Source organism: Rattus rattus, chromosome 1 (genome assembly GCF_011064425.1).
Source record: "Rattus rattus isolate New Zealand chromosome 1, Rrattus_CSIRO_v1, whole genome shotgun sequence".
NCBI lineage: Eukaryota > Metazoa > Chordata > Mammalia > Rodentia > Muridae > Rattus > Rattus rattus.
Window position 1 is genome coordinate 233,963,336 of NC_046154.1, and position 20,003 is coordinate 233,983,338.

At 41.4% G+C, this 20,003-nt stretch overlaps 1 protein-coding gene across 6 annotated transcripts in view; it reads left to right on the forward strand.

Moving 5' to 3' along the window:
• Nsmce2 (NSE2 (MMS21) homolog, SMC5-SMC6 complex SUMO ligase) overlaps positions 1 to 20,003 on the forward strand; it is a 213,562-nt gene that overhangs the window by 63,574 nt on the left and 129,985 nt on the right. For all 6 annotated transcript variants that reach the window (XR_004389413.1, XM_032915890.1, XM_032915892.1 and 3 more), the window contains exon 3: positions 9,755 to 9,908. Coding sequence is in view for 5 of the 6 variants with exons in the window: in XM_032915890.1 (XP_032771781.1) it covers positions 9,755 to 9,908 (154 nt within the window). In the remaining variant the exon portion in view is untranslated. The remainder of the gene's footprint in view (positions 1 to 9,754; positions 9,909 to 20,003) is intronic.

The window sequence follows — 20,003 nt, forward strand, 5'->3', positions numbered from 1 at the left end:
GCTAAATAATGATGCTAGAAAACATATCGAACTACAAATAATTTGGTCCAGTAGCGTCAGTGTAAATTGTATAATGCATCAGAAGTTGGCGTGAGATGAAGGGAACAAAAGGTCTATGCTGGCCATCATTAAACATGTATGAATATTTCTTAAGCATAGAAGGTGTATAGTAAAAAAACATGGCATATCCCATATGTACATGTGGTAAGGGTATCGACAGGGAAAGCACAGTGATTCTCTGTTGATACCTTTTAATAAAATTTTTACCAAGTCCTTTTGCTACATATAGTGGAGACAGTGTTGTCTTATAGTAATGTACCCCGTGTATGACCAGTTGGATAGAATGTCATAAATGTGGGCTAGTGTCCATAAATGTTTCAGTGCTTAGCATAATGCCGAACATTCGATTGGGATTCAGTAAATATTGTTGAAAGAGTATTCTGAGGACAATTGAGTCAATTCTCTGTAGATTTCTAGTATGAGAGAGGTCCTGTAGCTTTTTTATCCAGTCGACCACAAATTAGAATACTGAATCTTCTTACTAAGCAGAATAAAAGCAAACTGTTCCACTACTGTGTGCTAAGTGTGCTGAACTTTTAAAGGAAGACTGGAAAGCATTGGGTGTTTTTATTTGGAAGCCAGATACCTAACTGGTTATTTGAAAGTCAATCAATTTATCCGAGACTCTCGGTTCATTTACAGGAATGACTAATTTTATACTAGATTCTCACATGATTCAAGAAGTGTGTGAATGACTCAGACCATTAATATCTTTCACTCCTGTGATCTCCCCTCTCAGTGAAATGATGCCTGCAAGGCAGTAATGGTAATTGCAGGAGGAGGAGATCTTGACTTTGACCCATGGCAATAAAATGACACACTTTTGAGTCATTACATATGCATACAGTATTTTACAGAAGAAACGAGGTATATTATCATCTTATAAGTACATTAATATTTGCATTTGCACATTGCGAAAGTAGTACACAGTTTCAGTATAGGTTATGATTGAGTTCCACCTTTTGTTTCTACCAGTACCACTCCCCACCCCCCAAAAGCAAGCAAACTGGCTTTTGTTCCATGGAAGAACTTGACAGAAGAATGAGTAAGTCAGCTTATTGTATGCCTGTCCCTTGCTGACACAAAGGAAGCACTGGGTTACAAGCAGCCAGGATCCGGTGTTAGTTAAAATGTAGCTAAGTGGCCAGAGAAGCTCAGCAGGTAAGGGCACTTACTACAGAGCCTGACTGCCTGAGTTCAGTCTCCCAGACCCACTCGGTGGGAGGAAGGAAACAATGCCCAAAAGTTGTCCTTTGGCCACTCCACATGTTCAGTGTACATAAACATGCCCACATACATACAAATAAATAATAAAAAATAAAATGCAGCTAAATATTCACAATTGAGTTTTAAGCGTAAACTGGGCAGCTCACTGAAGCGTGTTTTGTTTGGTGATGTGTGTTTTCTGAATTCCTGCCTCATCCTTTTTAAATGATTCATTGAATATGGTCTGGGTATGTGGCAGGAGCTTTTGGGCTTTGCGCTACTCTTGCCAGAATCCCAGATGACTCAGACTGAGTCGGATGGGCACTTCTCAGTCTGTGTTTGGCTCAACCTCGCTCAGACGTTTGACACATCTTAAAATTTCTTCCCCAAATTTTGGGGCACTTTCTTTGGTTGTCTTGTTAACTCTTACAGGTTTTCTTTTATAACTCTTCCAGCTGCCTGTTAAGTGTAACATTCTCCAAAGTTCTATCTTGGTCCTTTTTGTTTCCATTCATTCAGTTTCCTTGGTGATCTCACTCATTTCCATGGTTTCCATTACAGTCTGTTCATGGAGGCCTCCTGTGGGTGTCTCCAGTCTTAACAGAGCATAGACCAGTGAATCCAGCCTCCCTGCAGATCTGCCTCTATAATGATAATCAGCAGTAATCATGACAATAACAGCTTCTTATTATAGAAGACTGCCAGGTGGCTGAGGGCTTAACTGCTTTGTTCCGTTTATTTTCACAACTATGAAAAATTAATATTGTTATTTTCTACCACTACGAGTGGAAATCAGACTTGGATGTATACAGTGCCTTTTCTAAGATCATAGCAGAGTCTTATATTCCAAGTGAGAATTTTTAATCTTAACACTTAGATTAGCATGTCTAGATGGAGTCTGTATTGTCTTCTACACACCCCTTCTGTGGCCCTCTGCCGTACATGAAAGGCCATTTCAGAGCTGGAACTCAGTGGGCCACCTCTCACCTAGCCTGAGGCAGGTCCCAGATTTATTCCCAAGTACTCGACATTCAAATTCTGCAGGCACAGAAACACTTGTTTACTTATCGTTGCTTGTTGGCAGGATCTCAGTCAGCCTACCTTGGCTTTAAACTGTGTGGCCAAGGGATGATGCCCTTGTACTCCCTGATCTTCCTGTTTCCACTCTCTCATGCTGGGATTTCAGGAGCAACATGAGCATGCAACCATCCCCAATTTCAAAATTACTGCACACACACACACACACGTATGTTGTTTTAAAAACAGAAAATGTTCCTTATAAACTTAGTTTCTAATGTAAAGTCCGCAGCCTGCATTCTTCTGTGCAGCAGCCACGTGGAGCACACTAGCAGCTCTCACACCCCAGCTTGCACTGTCACGGCCATTCCCTAAGATTCTTTGTGGATCTTCACTAGTCCAGTTCGGAGCTTCCAGTGCCTGGGAAAGACCACTGTTCACAACTGGGCAGTAGTGGCACATGCCTTTAATCCCAGCACTCAGCAGGCAAAGGTGGGCAGATCTGTGAGTTCAAAGCCAGCCTAGTTTACAGAATAAGTTCCTGTGTTCCCAGCTCATTTCTTTATGGTCCTTGATTTTTTTCAAGTGAGATCTATTGCTTGCTCTTGGTGTTTTCATCTCTGTTTCCCCATTGCTTCTTTCTCCATCTTCAAACATGCTCAAGCATCTGTGCTCCTGTTGACAGGAAAGAAATGCAACTTTTGATCATCCAGAGTTAAAGATAAGTAGAGATTTGTTGTCTCAACATCACCGAAGTGTATACTCCAAAGAAACGAATGACAAAAATCTAAGGCTTTCCGGAGGATTGTCTGAGACACAGCCTGAAGTAGGAGCAGTTCTGCTCCCAGGTCCCATCTGCTCCTGTTCCCCATCTCACTTTTAATACATTCTTTTTTTTTTTTTTTTTAAGATTTATTCATCTAATATATATAAGTAAACTGTAGCTGCCTTCAGACGCATTCAGAAGAGGGCATCGGATCTCTTTACAGATGGTTGTGAGCCACCATGTGGTTGCTGGGAATTGAACTCAGGACCTCTGGAAGAGCAGTTGGGTGCTCTTAACTGCTAAGCCATCTCACCAGCCCTCCCCATCTCACTTAAAGCTGCTGTCATCCTCTGTTCTGCTGACACCACTGCCTCTGCCTCCCATGGCCTGGTTCCTGCTGCTCTGCTCCCTCCTTCCCACTAAGTCCCGGAACTCTCTTAGTTCTGGCTAGCTTCCAAAAGGAGGAAGGGAAGGAAAGGATCCGGAGTTAGGAGTGCCACAGAAGAAAGGAACGGTTTTTCTCATGACAGTGTTTGTTTTAGCAAAAGGGAAACAAAGCTCAATTTAGAAATCATTAAAGCCAACACTGAGTGTCCATGCCAGGCACTTATATACCACAGAGCAGCTACTGACTGCTTAACTTGCTGGCCAAGAACCTTGTTTCATGCAAGGATCATATGCTAGCTAGCTCACAGGTGCTCAACCAGTGCCGGGGATGGATGGATGGATTACAAAAACGCCAAATGGAGATGAGTAAAGGAAGTAATCTTTGCCAAGCCAGCCACAACTGTTTATCAAGACTGTGTTTCTGAAAAGGGGGAAGATGGTCTGATGCAGGCATGTAACCTCTGCTACTTGGGAGGCTGAAGCAAGAAGATCCCAGGTTTAACATCTGCCTGGGCCATTTAGTGAAGCCCTGCTTTATAATAAAAAGGATAAAGAGGGCTTAGAAAGTACCTCAGCGGTGATACTAGTCTAGCATGTGTGAGCCCCGGGGTGGTTCATCTAGTACCCCAAATGAAAAAAGAAAGAGGAAGTATAAATATAAAATACCAATAAAATGAATATTAACAGTTTTGATAATTTTGCTTATCTCTGAAAGGGTAGAACACTTTATTCTACAAAATATTTGTTTGTTTTCATTCATTCATTCATTCATTCATTCATTCATTTGTTGTTTTTTAATAAGTCTCCCTTTAGCCCAAGCTGGCCTTCAGTTTACTGAGAGTCCTAAAGCTGTCCTCAGACTTGTGGCTATCCTCTTGCCTTAGTCTTCCAAGTGCTAGGATGACACATGTGTGTCATTCAGTTGAAGAAGCAGGAATGAGATTGTTTCTATGCTGGACTGTGAATTGGACCTTGTACAGTCAGGCAAGTACTCTACTGCATACGGCTCCAGCCCAAGCCTCAGGGTTTTAGAACAGTTCCCTTCTGTAAAGAAGTTATTTCTACCACCAACGATTCAGTTTTGTCTGATTTTTAACTAAAGTTCAACTTTAACCTCAGTATCACAGGAACTTGTAGATATGCCATGTTGGAGAATCCATTTGAGAGGCTGGAGACATGGCTGAGCAGTTAAGGGTGCTTGCTGCCCTCTCAGAGGACCTGCGTTCAGGTTCCAGCACCCACACCTGGCAGCTTAAAACCACATGTAATTCCACCTCCAGAGGGGGATCTTGTGGCCTCTGTGAGTTTTGCACTCATATGTACAAACCTATACTCAAACACGTGTAATAACATTAAAAATAGGTAAATAAATGGATGAGTAAGATCTTTCATTATGAATCAAGAATTATAAACATGATGTTATTTCCACAAAAAATGAATAAAGAGATAACTTAGGCTCACTGTGGCCATTTAGTAGACCTTAGTCTAACATGACTAATAACAGAGGCACATCTGCTGGGAGGGTCATGTGTTTGTTGGTGTGGGAGAAGCCAGTGTTTACATCAGGAGACTGTGGAGTGGCATGGAAAAGATAACTTCCTACAGTGGGAGGAAGACATGGGTCATGAGAGAAGACTACTTCATATAATGGAAGGGCCAAACGATAGCTCCAGAGAAGATGACCAAATACAGTGAGAAGTCTACACCGTGGCATAGGAAAAATTGGACTACATGCCCAGTAACGAAACCAACCCTTCTGTCTCTGTGATCTTGAATTTCTAGACTTCAGAACTGTAAAAGTGAATTCCTATTGCTTAAACTACCTAATAAACCTTGGTGCTTCATAATAGCAGTTTTGTCAAATTGACAACATATGTGGTGGGCTTACATGTTATATCTGGGCATGTTCTCATTGGTAAGTGACTGGAACTGATAACTTCTCCTCTCAGATTTCTTTTAAGTATTTTGAACTTCGCCCTAAAGAAAAGGGACCACCTTTATTTTCCTTATACTAGAATAACATACATGATCAGATACACACACACACACACACACACACACACACACACACACACACACACACACACACACACGGAGGGGGTGGAGTTCTCCTTATTTTTCTTAAAAATTCGGACAGAACAAGAAACCATCAAAAACAGCCCCCGTATTGCATTGGGTGGCGCACAGTGAGTTTTTTCTAGGCTGCCATTCACAGTGCTTGGTTACAGTGGATTCTCTCTGCACTGGATAGGTGTGCCAGGTACAAAGTGGACCTTCACAGACAATATTTGATATGATAAAGTTTTATGATAGAGCTTTCCAACTTCCTGGAAGTTTTGACTAATAGAAAAACACATTTAAACACCAAATTTGGTTTATTGTGGTGTTTCTTGTCATGTTTCACATTGCAGTCTTGTTGACTTCAGATGATGCCTCTTCCATCGTTAGTCTCCACGCATGCATGCGCTCCCCTGTTCCTGGACACTTCTGTTCAGTGCTTCTGTAGCTATCGTTTGAATCATGGAGTCATAGGAGTTACATTTGCTGAGTGCGTTGAGGGCGAGGTTGAGAAAGAACATTTGGGTTGTACTCATCACCTGCTCTTTTGTTCGTCATGTCAGCTTGTGCCCACATTTCTGATTGATCACATGCTTCAAGGCCTTTCTGCAGTGCCGCCATTAACATCCCAAGTAAACAGTGAATGTGGGCCCATTTCTTCTGTAAACCTAGAAAGCGCCTGTAATCCTTTTCTGAGAAGAGCAGTTAGCTCTGTGTTATTCTGAATTCTTGCTGCCATGGCCTGGAGCAAATGTCATCTTGTTTTGTCATGTACAGTAGAGGCTAGCTAGTCACTGTCTCACAGCTCTTATTCACACTCATATACGTTAGTATCGTCTTTTCCCTTCTCTAATTGCGCTTTATTGGTTCTTTAACCTTGGGGGTCATTTAGAAATTTTGATTCAGTATATAACTTGTCCTGGAAGCCCATCTTTGCTTTCCTTGGTAGCAGTTGATGGTAAAGTGATATAGGCTTGGAGGAATGTAACCCTAGAAAAACAGCGAGTGGAGAAGGACCAATCTTCACGTTAGCTGGAAGTAATTTGAGGTTGTTTATGACTTCCCTGGCTCCCAGAAGCACTGTCCTCCCTCAGTCTCCACACTGTGCATTACTTCCAGGTTTCCTTCAGACCACTTTCCTGTGACTGCACCCTGCTCACATTCCTGAAGAGGCAGTACATGTCTCTGCCTTGGCTCTCTTTCACTCTGTGTGATAAGCAAACCTCCATCTTCAGCTCTTGTCTGGTTACCAACCCAGAGTCACTTCTTGATGTCCAGACAGTCTCTTTTATGAGCTCCACAAATTCAGCTTACCTGAACCCAGGTTCCTGGGCCAGGCTCATGGGCCATCAGACTCTCACTGCTATTTTACATGGCTTTTCTTTCTCTGCGTTCCCTTGCATTCTGCCTTTTTTCACTGGTTATTTTCTAGATTGACCAGCAGTGGCCAAAGTGACATCAGTATTAGACACTTACTTCCTTCACTCTGTCACCGAAGCATGAACTAGGGGTGTTTTAGAGTCCTGCTTACATTCATTCTGCCCAGCTAGCCAATATCAGAGCAACTAAGCACAGAACATTTCTTCCCCCTGACAAAAGGTGATCATAGCACACATCCTTTTGCTTGGATGTGATTGGTAGGTTCTGAGAAATTAGACATCTCATTAATTTAAAATAAAATCAAGAAATTTCTCTGATTAAACCTTTTTATATTCTTAACTTTAAAAACTGATTAAAAAGTGCAAGTTTAGCTGCTCTCTATATAAGCTGTCTTCAGTGTAGAAGTTAATATATTCCACTAATATTAATTGATGATTTTGACTGTTAGAAGATTAAGTGTTTGATCCTGTTAAGATTAATTTGAAATATTTAGAGTAATGCCCCCTATCTCTCTGTCAGGTACTGGTAATATAATGATAAGTCAGACATTGTTCAAAGAATTTCTGTCTTATTCGGAGAACAAGACAATGTTTCGAGCATGTTTAGTGACTGTCAGCACAATGGTGAGCAAAGCAGGAGAAGCAGATAAGGAAGGAGCTAGAACCTGAGAGTGAAGAATAGAAAGTAAGGCCTGGGGAAGTGGTTGTTCTTCCAGAGGACCCAAGTTTGATTCCCAGCAGCCGTGCTAGGTGGCTCCCAGCTGCCTGTGGGTCCAGCTGTGGCTGCAGTTGGGGTTAGGGAGACTGTTCTCCAATATCCGTAGCCTCCATAGGCACCTATGCACATACCACACAGAGACACATAGACATGCACATAATTTAAAACAATAAAGATCCAAGAAAGGAGATAGGAGTGTCCGAAACTTGGTATCAAGACCTTTCTCTCTTTCTAAAATCAGAGTCTATGACTATCACTGATAGGCCAGTCTCACTGGTGTTTAAGATTATCCAGCAGAGGCTGGGATATAACTAGTGGTGGAGTATCTGTTTAGCATGAAACAGGTCCAACCCCTACTCCTAAAATGAAATCACAGCCAATGGTGGGAGCTCCAGTGCTGTGGACAAGGCCTAGTAAGTCTGATTTTTCATGTCCACATCTGTGACATGGAAGGTTACATCATCTCTGGTGGGTTCTGAGAAGATGGACTGTTGGCTGTTCACACCAACTTCCCTTTGCAAGCCCGGCCTCCGCAGCACTCTAACCATCAGGCTCCACCCCTAGCCCATTCTGGTGACCAGGCCTGACCTGTGTGAGTGGCCAAGCTCTGCCTTAAGGAGCTCCACTGGATGACTCCTCCCAGACTTCCCAAATGGCTGAAACAGCTTCCCCTCCCCTGGGTAGGAGAATGGCCAGGCCCCATCCTGTGGGAAAAACAAAAGAAAATTAAAAAAAAAAAAAAAAAAAAAAAGCTACCAACTCCTGAGTTTGCCCCAGGATCAGATCACAAAATTCTTAATCCCGGGACACTTTGGACAACTTTGCCAATCCAGCCTCCCAGGGAAGCCTATGTAGACCTGTCCCCTGCTCTGCTCTCTGCTGCCGTCCTCCTCGGTCTCCTCCCAGTAACAGCTTGTTTAATTGTGAGATTTGTTGTGGGCTGTAGACTTGTGGTATTCCTTGGCTCACAACTTCCAGAACACCTTTCCCACCCAAGCTCTAAAACTTGTGAAGAGCCAGCTTGTTCCGGCAGCAGCTCCATGGTTTGCCATCAGGGAGTTGCAGGTTTACTTTCCACGAGCCGTCCTCCCTGTATTTGTCCCACAGTTATTCCTAGAGGTCTGGGGGGTAAAGGCTAAATTACTTATTGTTGTCTTCTCTCTAGAAGTTTACTGTTTGGATGGCATTGCTTGGCTTTTAAAAGGTTTTGCAGTCGGAAATTGGTGAGGACTGAGTAGGAGTACAGGTAGTCAAAACATTTAATACATCAAGCAAAATTTATATTACTTTGTAGATGGGGAAATGGCTTTCCTCAGCTTTTCCTAGCCAAATCTTGGAAGAGTAGACCCAACTTCAGGGGTCTCCAATGGCCCTATTGATGTGGGACAATTGTTTAAACCAAGGTGCTGTCAGCCATTCCCTAAAAACAGTGTGGAAACCACAAAGGTATGGGCTACACTCAAGAAGCAACTACGTGGAAAGAAGCTCCAGGCTTCTAATAGAGTGTGTTGTTAATGCTGCTGCTGTTGAACCTGTGTTCTAAAGGAGATGAAGATCTAAGTACATTATAAGACAGACTCAAGAATAGGATACATGGGAAGAGATGTGATGGCGCAAACACAGCCAAATGTAATTGCAGCGTGAGGACATACATAGTGTTCACAGTCCAGTACTTTTAATATTTCTGCATGGCCGAACTTTATAACATTTAGGGGGAAGAACATACATTGAGTGTTTGGCTTTGAACAGAGCAAGCAGTACACTCAGCTCCTTATTAGATCAGGGATCTGTGGAAAATGAAAACCTTTGTTTCTCTTGTTAATGTGGGATCACTGTCACCAACTGGTCAAAGCTAGAAGAGGACAGAAAATGTTGCATGTAGAGATGGGCCACGCAGACCTAGGTAAAGGAAGAATGGTGATTCGCAGGGCTGGGCCAGTTGCCTCTTTTGCAGGGTTCAACAAGTTGTGGACACAGTGACAGGCTGTGTGGGGAAGGCAGGGTGGGTGAGACCATCGCTTTTTCTGAGTAGTCGATTTGTCTCCTGGGAGGAGGATCTATTTTCTCTCATACTGTCCTTTGAATTAAATGAGATTAAGACAGTTGTATATCCCTGTTGATACTCGTTATCACTAATGAACATGAATTTATTTTCTTTCTTAGGTAAAAGAAGAACGTCCAGAAAAAGTACCAGATTTAAAATTACTGGTGGAGAAGAAATTTTTGGCTTTACAGGATAAGAACTCTGACGCCGACTTTAAAGAGAATGAAAAGTTCGTGCAGTTTAAGCAGCAGCTGCGGGAGCTGAAGAAGCAATGTAAGTCAGCCGCTTTGCTTTGGCTTCTTGAGATGAGGGGCCTGGCTGTGAGCAGCCCAGGAACACGGTTCTGCAGTTTCCGCTTCTCTGCTTGCTCCATCGCTGCCTGAATGGCTTGTCTTGTTGCAGTGTCATGTTTGTCTAATACTGGTTCCAGTTGCTTGTCCGTTCCTGAGAGCCAACGGTTTCCACAAAGTGTCTCACTGCTGGGGATGGGAACTGCGAAAACAAAATAAAACTAAAAACCATTTTATTAAGATAACAATGGTAATTCTTTCAAAATATAAACTGCTGTGCCAAGCTCTAAAGTACATTTATTCCCATTTGCTGCTGTAGGGCAGCATTGGTGAGGCTTCCGCAGGGATTCCTCCCGAATAGGATCAAAGTCCCTCTGATGCTGTACCCTGAGGTACTGTAGATCCATACGATTTTTAAATTGACTTAAATGACTGTTATAGTTAGGGTTTTCACTTGAAAATGAGAGTGAGGAAAATAACTCATCACACACACACACGTACACACACACCCCTTACAGAGGTGGTTTTTTGTTGTTGATTTTGGTTTTGTCTTGGCAGCTGTTTAGTTGTGTAGGATTTTTTGGTTTTTTGTTTGGTTTGTTTAGTATGGAGACTCATTTGTTCCTTAAAGAATTGTAGAGAAAAGTGACTAACATTTTTTCCCCTTTTAAACATTAGTCTTCTTTCATATTTACTTGTATTCTGACAGAGCAGGGATGTTATGTGAGACATAAATTCATTTTATGTCCTAAGTACTCACTGTAGCAATTCGTGTTTTGAAGTTGGCCTTCTTTTAAGTAAAGGATTTTCTTTAAATTGGTGCTGAGATCTCAAAAATGACTGAGGAAGCTGCTTCACTTTTGTCTATTTTACAAATAACTTGTTTCACAATTTAGAATGTTTTGCAATCATGATGAGACTATTGCTGTTCTGTAGATTTAAACAGTAAGCATTTTCCCTCCATTTGGTTCTTCATTGAATATTGTCACTATCAAAATCTTAAGTAAATTTGTATGTTCCCCTACACAGAGCCTAGTCCCCAGAAGAGGGATGATGGGTTTCAGGTTTCTGTATGTCATAGCAGACTTGTTATTAACTTTAGTGTCCCTGGACTAAGCTCTTACAGATCATGACAGACCTAATGTCTTGTCTCTTACTTTAAAGGTATTTTATAATAAAATGGAGGAATAAATATATAAAAAGTATGTTTCTTCCTCCTTTGTTACTTATTCACAAGGTTATTATTCCATTAAAGAAATGATAATGAATTTTAGAATAATGTGGTCTTGGGAAAATTTCTAATTAGGAGCATATAATGCAACCAAACTAATGTTTGAATTGTGATTATTATTTTTCTAATATGGGGAGAAAGAAAGAGAGGGGAGAGAAGAGATATGTGTTTCCCTGGGTCCAGCCATACACATCATTTGGATAGTTAAATCTAATGACAAAGTAAATTTATATTGAAAAGAACACTTCCTTATGTAAGAGTTCCCCATGCATTGCAACACTGGGATTAACAGAAGTTTCCCTTTAATTTCCCCTGAAATGTTATTTTAAAAGGTCCTGATCTTAAATAGCAGAGCAAACAAAATATCAATACTCTTTTAAAGTGCAATATAAGATACTTTTGTGGTGCTTGCGAAATGAAATTCTTTAGTGTTTTGAGCACATTACACTTGTAATGTGTCTGCTAGCCTTTGTTCTTTAGATTTCTCTCTGCTGTGATGGTCCTCATGGACCAGGCTTGCACTGTGATTGTGTATCCAGGTCCTGGGTACACTGTGACCTATTAAAGGGGCTAATGGATCTGCTGTGAAATATGTTCTGGAGTTAAGGAGTTGTTGTAATTTGTAGTATATAATGTTTTGTTTTAAAACTTGAAAAATAGAAGTGAGAGGAGGGAGGGAGGGAGGGAGAGAAAGAGACAGAGACAGAGAGGCAGAGAGAGAGAGAGAGAGAGAGAGAGAGAGAGAGAGAGAGAGAGAGAGAGACACTAAGACCCTTACCTCTAGTTGCCTGTTTTGATGAAGCAAATGCTATGGTGAGAACCCTGCAGACATGATGACATGGACCTATAATCCCAGCACTCAGAAGGTAGAGGCAAGAGGATCACGTGGACTCCATAGTGAGTTCCAGGCATGCCAGGGCTATATGACAAGACTGTGTCTTAAAAGATAAAAATCAAGGGCCATCCTCCAGATGGAGCGATTGTTCCAGAGTCAGTACCATTAGCCACAATTCCCAAGCCTTCTTGCCCACCAATGCCGGGCTTCGTCCAAGCTATGAGATAATCAAAGAGGAGTATGGGGTGACTGAGCTGGGGGAAGCAACAACTCAGCTGTTGTGAGAACCACCATGATCATCATGCCCAGAGAGGTCTCTGTGCCTGACCATGTGCTCTGGTCAGAAGAGTTCAATGCACTCTTCTTCAACTCCTGCTGCTTATGCCTACTCTGTGAAGTTGGCCCAGGCCTATGCCCCCACTGCCAAGTGCCCAAGTATCATCTCCCTGATCTTCAGCATCCTCATGGTCATTATCTGCATCATTATTTTCTCTACCACCTCTTTCAATTGTTTTCACAAAGAATGCCACATTCTGGATTCTAGCTGCCCTGTGTGTTCCACCGTCCACACCTGGCCCTCCCCCTAGACTGAGGCCTTGGCCCTTTATCCTATTTGTATACAAATATTACCTTCTCATATCTGTCCACAGTGGATTCTATATAGTGCACTTGGTGGCAAAAAAAGAAGATTAAAAAATAAAATTGTCTGAAGTATGTATGTAAAGGGTTGTTCTTTTATGTAAACAGTCATGGTATTTTCTCTATATTTTTCACTTGAGGTATAATTGCAGAGGATTTAATTTATCAAATCTCAATTCAATCAAAGAAAAGTCAGGTAGTTCTTGAATGGGGTTAGGTGAAGGTGGGGTGCAGGTGGTTAAGTCTGGTGGGCAGGACGAGCTGTTCTCTACTGCACTGGAGTCCATCCTGCTATAGCTAAGCAGCTGGTTCTCAAGCTTTGTGACCCCATGCCCTTTAACATACTGAAAAATACACTTCCTGGGTCACATGGCGTGTGTGCCTTGTAGTATTTGTTCTATTGGAAACTAGAATGGAGGATTAAAAATAATAATAATCTATTTTTAAAACTATGTGTTAAATATAGACATTTGACATGAAATGTAAGTGTTCCCAAACCTAAGGAAAATGTACTGTCGTCGTTTCTTGTCTTTGCAAACCTCAACTTCTGGCCCACAAAGCAGATGACCCCTCGTCCTTGCTTTTGCATTGCTCTGTAGCTACACCTTGTTTTGGCTGAAGGAAAGTCTCATAGGCTGGTAACACCAGATCTGGGCTGTCTATGGTTCAAATTCAGCTTACAAATTAGGAATAGCTTTTATAATATTGGGGGGGGTAGGGGATTGTTCACTCACTGGGGTCAGAACAGGGGTAATAGTGCTGTAAGATAACCTTGTAACGAGGTTGGTTAGAGTGCAGACATGCTCACCAGTTTCTGTATGGTCTGTGGCAGCTCTCACAATGTCACTGCAGAGCTCACAAACCACTGGCCCGCAAGACTTACCATATTTACTATCTGCTTTTCTACAGGAAAGGTTACTGATTCCCTTTTTTCTTTTTTAATCATTTATTTTATTTGCATTGGTGGTTTGTCTTCATGTAGGTGTGCGTGAGGGTAATGGATGTCCTGGAACTGGAGTTATAGACACTTGTGAGCCGCCATGTAGGTGCTGGGAATTGAACCTGGGTCCTCTGGATGAGCACTCAGCGCTCTTAACGACTGGGCCATCTATCTCTCCAGGTTACTGATTCCTGAACCGAACTACATCCAGAGTTTCTTGGTTTTCCGTTTGTGTGTTTGGTTTTGGTTTTTGGTTTTTGTTGTTGTTTTTAACTCTAGATTCCTCACACCCTTAAATACCATACGTTTGTCTTATATATATACTCAGAACACTTTTAAATACCTGTTCTATATTCATTTATATAGTTGACAGTCTTAAATGAATACAAATCAGAAACTTAGTACTTGGAAAAAACAATATTATACTGTTTATTATGTATTATGTAATGTGAGGAAGTCAGAACATTTTATCTGGCTTGCTCATATGCCCTGTCATCAATAGAGGCTCTGTGGACCAGAGTGTTTAGAACCTTTCTGAGGTTGCATTTAGGCTCAGTAGGAAAGAAGATCCACTGTGTTAGAGTGGGAAAGAGGAGGCAGTGCAGGTGCTAGCATTTACCATCCCTAGAATAGAAACCTACTGGATACGCTATGCTTGTTTAAGGGTAGCGTTTCTCAAATGATAACATGCTTTATTTGCATCTAATCTGTAGTGACAACATCAGATCCAGCTTCTTTGAAGACATTTTTATCCCCTGGACACCCACTCATCGTTGTGCTAAAAGCACCTGGCAGAAACAACCTCAGGGTGGAAAGATTTATTAGGTTCACAGTTTCATGGGTTGGAGTTCACACTCATGCATGTAGAAATCATGCCAGCATATGAAGAAGACTGTTCACTTACTGGCTGATAGGGACGTGCATGGCCGGAAAGGCTATAGACAAGATACACCTCCAGATCTGACCCTGCTGACCGACTTCTTTAAGCTAGGTCCCACATCCTAAGGGTTCCAGAACCTCACAAAAAGATGAGGGCATTAGTGTTCAACACATGAGCCTTTGGGGGAAAATTCATACTTAACCCATGATGCTTGTATACTATGTCTATCCCAGTTTATTTCTTAGGTTTGTCACCCAGATTATGTGAAGTACTGGTTCCTTGCAAACTCTCAAACTTGCTTACATTTATTATTGGAAGAGCCCAGCATAGGGTACAGCAGAAAGAATACAGTCTTAACAGCCAGAACTAAAGCTCTATCCCAGCCCTGACAAATTAGCTTTCTGTAGCTCCTTTTTGATGGCCTGTGTGTTCTGCACTCATCTGAGGTTTGTTTGTCCTCTTCCTTTTACTATGACAAAAGTCATAGCCAGTCTGTATATTATACCCAGTGTATGAAGTTCTTAGCACTTGTGGATTACTAAATGCCATTATTTGAATGCCCATGTATGCATGAGCACTATATATACATTGCTATTTATTTCTTACCTGTCTTCGAGAGGATTAGAGAGAGGCAATAAAGGTTGCTTTTGACCTGTATTGGTGAAGTTTATTTAGGTGCTGGATGACACCAAAGCCTGTGAGGATATTTTGTCTTATGTTGGTTGTTTGTTGCTCTTGTTTATCTCCAATTCTACTGACCTTTGAAAATATCTGGTGTTTTTCTCTTAAGTACTCATTCCTTGAGAGATGGACTATAGACTGTCAAGTACTAATCCATATGGGTCACCAGATTGTGGAACTGAACTGATGTATTCTGCTGGCTCTGAGAGGAATTTGTCCAGTTGATAGGAAACCGTTCCTAGCAGTGGCATTTAGAAAGCAGAGAGGCAGGATGCAAAAAATCATTGTATATTACTCTTTTTCCTCAAGCTTCTGATCTTGACAATACATTCAATACATAGTGCCTAGGACAGGCATTTCTTTTGTGAATAGTTGCTGGGTTTTGGCAGAGGAGTGGGATATTCATTCCATCACAAGCTTACAGCAACTTCTGTGAAACTTCTTTCAAGCATAACAGACAGTAACCTGGCCCATGTCCCATATCTCAGTCTTGACAGTATCCACATGGGGACAGGAATGGAAAACTGCTGCAGGCTCTGTTTTTAGCAGACCTGACACCATGTAATGAAAACCATGGAGGGGCACATTCCCCCAGTATCTCAGTCAGGAGGCCACCAAGTTGGCAGATACATTCACAAGGAAGAGAGGAGCTTTAGAATGAGCCATGGCTCTGATGAAAGTCAGTAGAGGAAGGCTCCCTGGTCAAGGTACAAATGCGTCAGCCGCAAGTTTGAACAACTGAACTGTGGGTGTTTCTCTCGGTGTAACTTTGACGAGAGTTCTGTTATTCATGCTAGGAGGCAGCTGGACATAGGAAGACCAAAGCCTCAGTGCTCCAGAGCTGACATGTTATACGTAAGAAAATAATTATATTGTCAAATTGTAATTCCAGAAATTAGAAAGATTTGTTTTATAATCTATATGTAATTAAAATGTCAAGCAAATTAGTAAGCATATCTAGTATGTCACAAGTATTTTAAAGGCATGAATATATTTGTGTTTCAGAAAGATTTTTAAATTGAACTGGAAGCTCAGTGTATGGCATTATATTATTATAATATATTATTATATTTGCATACAGAAAGTGGTTAAGAACATTCAGTTAATCAATCTGAAACTTTAAAAATCAAACAAAATCTATCAAGTTAACAATTGCATTTTGGCTTTGAAAAGCCCCTGTAATTGAGTATTGCCACATGCATAAAATATGCAAATGGTAGCACTCCTGCAGGTCAGGGCAGAGGGCGTGGAGACGTGACTGCTGCTGACCCGTGTGCTGTGCACACAGAGGTCCTAACAGAGTGCATTGCTAGAGCCGGGACAACATTTGAGATCAAGTCAATGGGTATAGTCTTACACAGTAAGAACAGCAGTGACTTGCTACACTGATTTCAATTTAAGGTTTTAGAAGCATTTATTCACGTGATACAATAATGAAGACATGCTATTGGGAGTAAAAGCTGCTGTGTCTCCTCTGACCACTCAATTTCCGTTTCTGGATCACACGTCTTCACTTCTTGAGTGCTTTCTTCTTTGAAATGATGGAGTGTGACACGCTCAGTCATCAGCACATACTTCGCCTTTTGAATATATTTTCTTAGAAACTCTGTGTCTGAGATTCTTCCCTAGGCAGATGTTCAGAAAAAGGGAAGCAAAATTGGCTAAAGCAAAATTGATACCCTTTACAATATTAGTTATAATTAATATGTAAATAACAATGTGAAAGACTAACAGTAGCTAAATAAAATACTCTGCACCGATAATACAGAATATTTATATTTTAAAAATAACCTTAAAAATTAAGTACATATGGTTTTAGAAGTAGGATAGAAAGTTTAGTGTCAGCTCCGGGTCTGTCAGCTCGTGCTGGATGCCAGTATGTGGGAGATGGAGGCTGGAGGATTACCAGTTTTAAACCACTTTGAGCTACATGCTGAGCTCCAGGCTAGCATGCACTACAGTGTGAGCCCTGTCACGAAGGAGGGAGGGAGGGAGGGAAAGTGAATTTAAAATGTTTTGTATGATTACATGTGAGGTCGACTGTATCTTGGTGTAGAGTTACCTCCCTATAATACCAACACTCTGGAGCTTGAGGAAAGAGAATTGAAACAGGGTTGAAGTCAGCTTGAGCTAAGTAATGACAGCCTTTCTCAAAAAACAAAATGTAAAGTAGACTTTGTCAAATTTTAAAACATCCAAATCATTTAAAGACAAATTATTTTTTTAAAAATGAGTAAGCAGCTAAGTGTGGTGGCACACCCCTTTAGTTCAACACCTGAAAGGCAGATCTCTGAGTTGCAAGGACAGCCTGCTTTACAGAGCTGGTTTGAGGACCAGGACAGCCAGGGCTATGTTGGAGGGTAGAGGGGAGAGAAAATGAGTAAGCAAACTGGAATAGAATATTGACAAACCAATTATCTTGCAAAGCTAGAGGATATCCAGGGTGGATAAGGAACAATAATAGCATGATAGGAAGAAAGACTTCAATGCAAAATCCAGGAGAGACTTAAATACTTCACAAAGTAATACACAGAAATATTAGTATGCACAAATGATTCTTGCAAAACCCACCTTCACAAAAGCACTGCTGAGTGGCATTGTGGTCTGCTCCAACCTCTATCCTGTAGTCTAAAAAGTATATATGCACCTATGCTCCACCTTCTAAGAGACTCTGTACAATGCCAATACAAACAGTCCTTCTGTTCACCAAACACTGCCACAAGCTAGGAATGACAACAGTGCTAGGAAGGTGGTTTTCTTAGAAAAGATGAATAAAGTCTGGGATGTAGCTTAGGACTGGAGCACTTGGCTAACATGTGCAGGTCTTGCGCTTGAGCCTCTGACACTGTGCAGGGTTGAGGGGTACAAGTATAAAGTAAAGCAAAAGGCGTGTTTCTTTCCCAAAATTTTAAAGGCATTATAAAAAGCAAGGTATCCTTTTAGCCATGTGCTGGTCTGCAGGCTTATCTGAGCATGCTCCTGCTGAGCCTGCCTATCACCACGTCAGTATTTGCCTGTTGTTACTGGTTTCTTTGTCAGTGCCTTGTCACGTTGTTCTGGAAGGAGCAAAAAACATAAATGGTTCTTTTAAACCAGTGTTAACATTCTGTGAGGTAAAAGAAGGGTACAATGTATGTAATTCTATATAAGGCATGCTTTATCTTTAAAACGTGTACTGTTTAACAGCAATGTGAAGAAGTAGGTAGACTTAGAGTCCTGTATAACAGATGAGATTCTGCAAGGAAAATTTCCTCTACATTTCTGTCACCTCCCAGAATTCTTTTTTGTCCCATTATAATTTATACCTCCCAATACTATTGTTAATTTTAACTCTTTCACAATACTGTATAAACAGAACTATGTAGTCTGCAGCCTTTTAAGTGACATATTTTGTTTACTAGAATTAGTGGAAAAGGACCATTAATACTGTTGACATCAGCAGCTTGTTGGTGATTTCTGAGTAGTCATGAGCCACATGGTTAGTGATTTATCCATCCACCCATTGAAGAGTGTTTCTGTGGCTATCATGTGTGGCTTTTATGAGCAAAACTGCTCCGCACGTCCACACACAGGCTTTGATGTGGGGGTAGGGTTGAATTTCCCTTGGGTGGGTACCTAGACATGGCGTTGCAGACTTGTATGTTAAGTATATGATGTTTTGCTTGCAAGAAAGTGATCAAATGCTTCCCAGCATATGGCAGAGGAGGGTTCTGGTTGCTATGCACCCCCACTAGCACGTGAGCTAGTTTGGCTCTATTTTAAATTCAGTCATTCTAACTAGTACATGATGGTATCTTATAGTTTAAAGTTCCCTTTCTGATTTTTTTATATTTCAGTTTTTCATGTAGTGTTCGTATTTCTCAAATCATCTATTGCATTTACTCTTCATTTAGTCTACAAACACCAGCAAAAGTCATGTGTGGTAGTCTGTAACCCTAGCAATGGGAACTGGAGGCAGAAAGATCAGGAATTTAGGGGCATTCTCATCTCCAAAGCAAGTTTGAGGCCAGCCTAGGCTACATGAGATCCTGTCTCAAAAAATTATTAACACAATAACCCCAAATACAAGCAGTGTAAATGCTACCTGGAAATGTCCTTAAGTATGAACTGCCACATTCTACTGCAGACTGAATCTGAATGAATTTTAACAAGCCATTCAGTAATTCTTCTGTGTTCCTAGTTTGAGAACCACAGTGCACAGTAGAAGTGCTCACTAGACATCAGCAGCAACTGTGAGCATTAAACAAAACCAACAAAATCCAGGCCTCAGTTCCCAGCGTGGAGATTCAGACTCAGATTTAGCTGGTGTTTGGTAGGCCTGTAGGCATTGGTTAAGTTCCCTAAGTGTTGTTAATATACAGTCAGGCTAAAAGTAACTGATCTTCTAAAGCTTGCTTAAATGTCCATCCACATCTGACACCAGTTGCAGACCTTGGGGAAGATTCATCCAAGAGCACTTAGTGTCGTTAGAAGCACAGCTTTCCCCTCAGGAGCAACTACAGTGTACTTGGTGTCGTGGCTTTCATTATAAACTCTCTGTAGCCCTGACTGACCTTGAACTTGACAGTCTTCCTTCCTAAGCCTCCTGAGTGCACAACTGCCTATATTCTAATATCAGACAGCCTTATTTTCATGATGCATGCATTTAGCATTCGGCCATTCATCAGCTATTTATTAAGAATGCTGAGAAGCGGGCTGGAGAGATGGCTCAGCCGTTAAAGGCTAGGCTCACAACCAAATATATAAGAATGCTGAGAAGCGTCATAACTAAGTCAAAGTCTCTCTCATCACAGATCCTACCTTCTGTCTTTGCCATTTCCTTAGCCCAACTCATCACAGAGTATGTCTGACAGCATTTTAAATTCTAAAGCA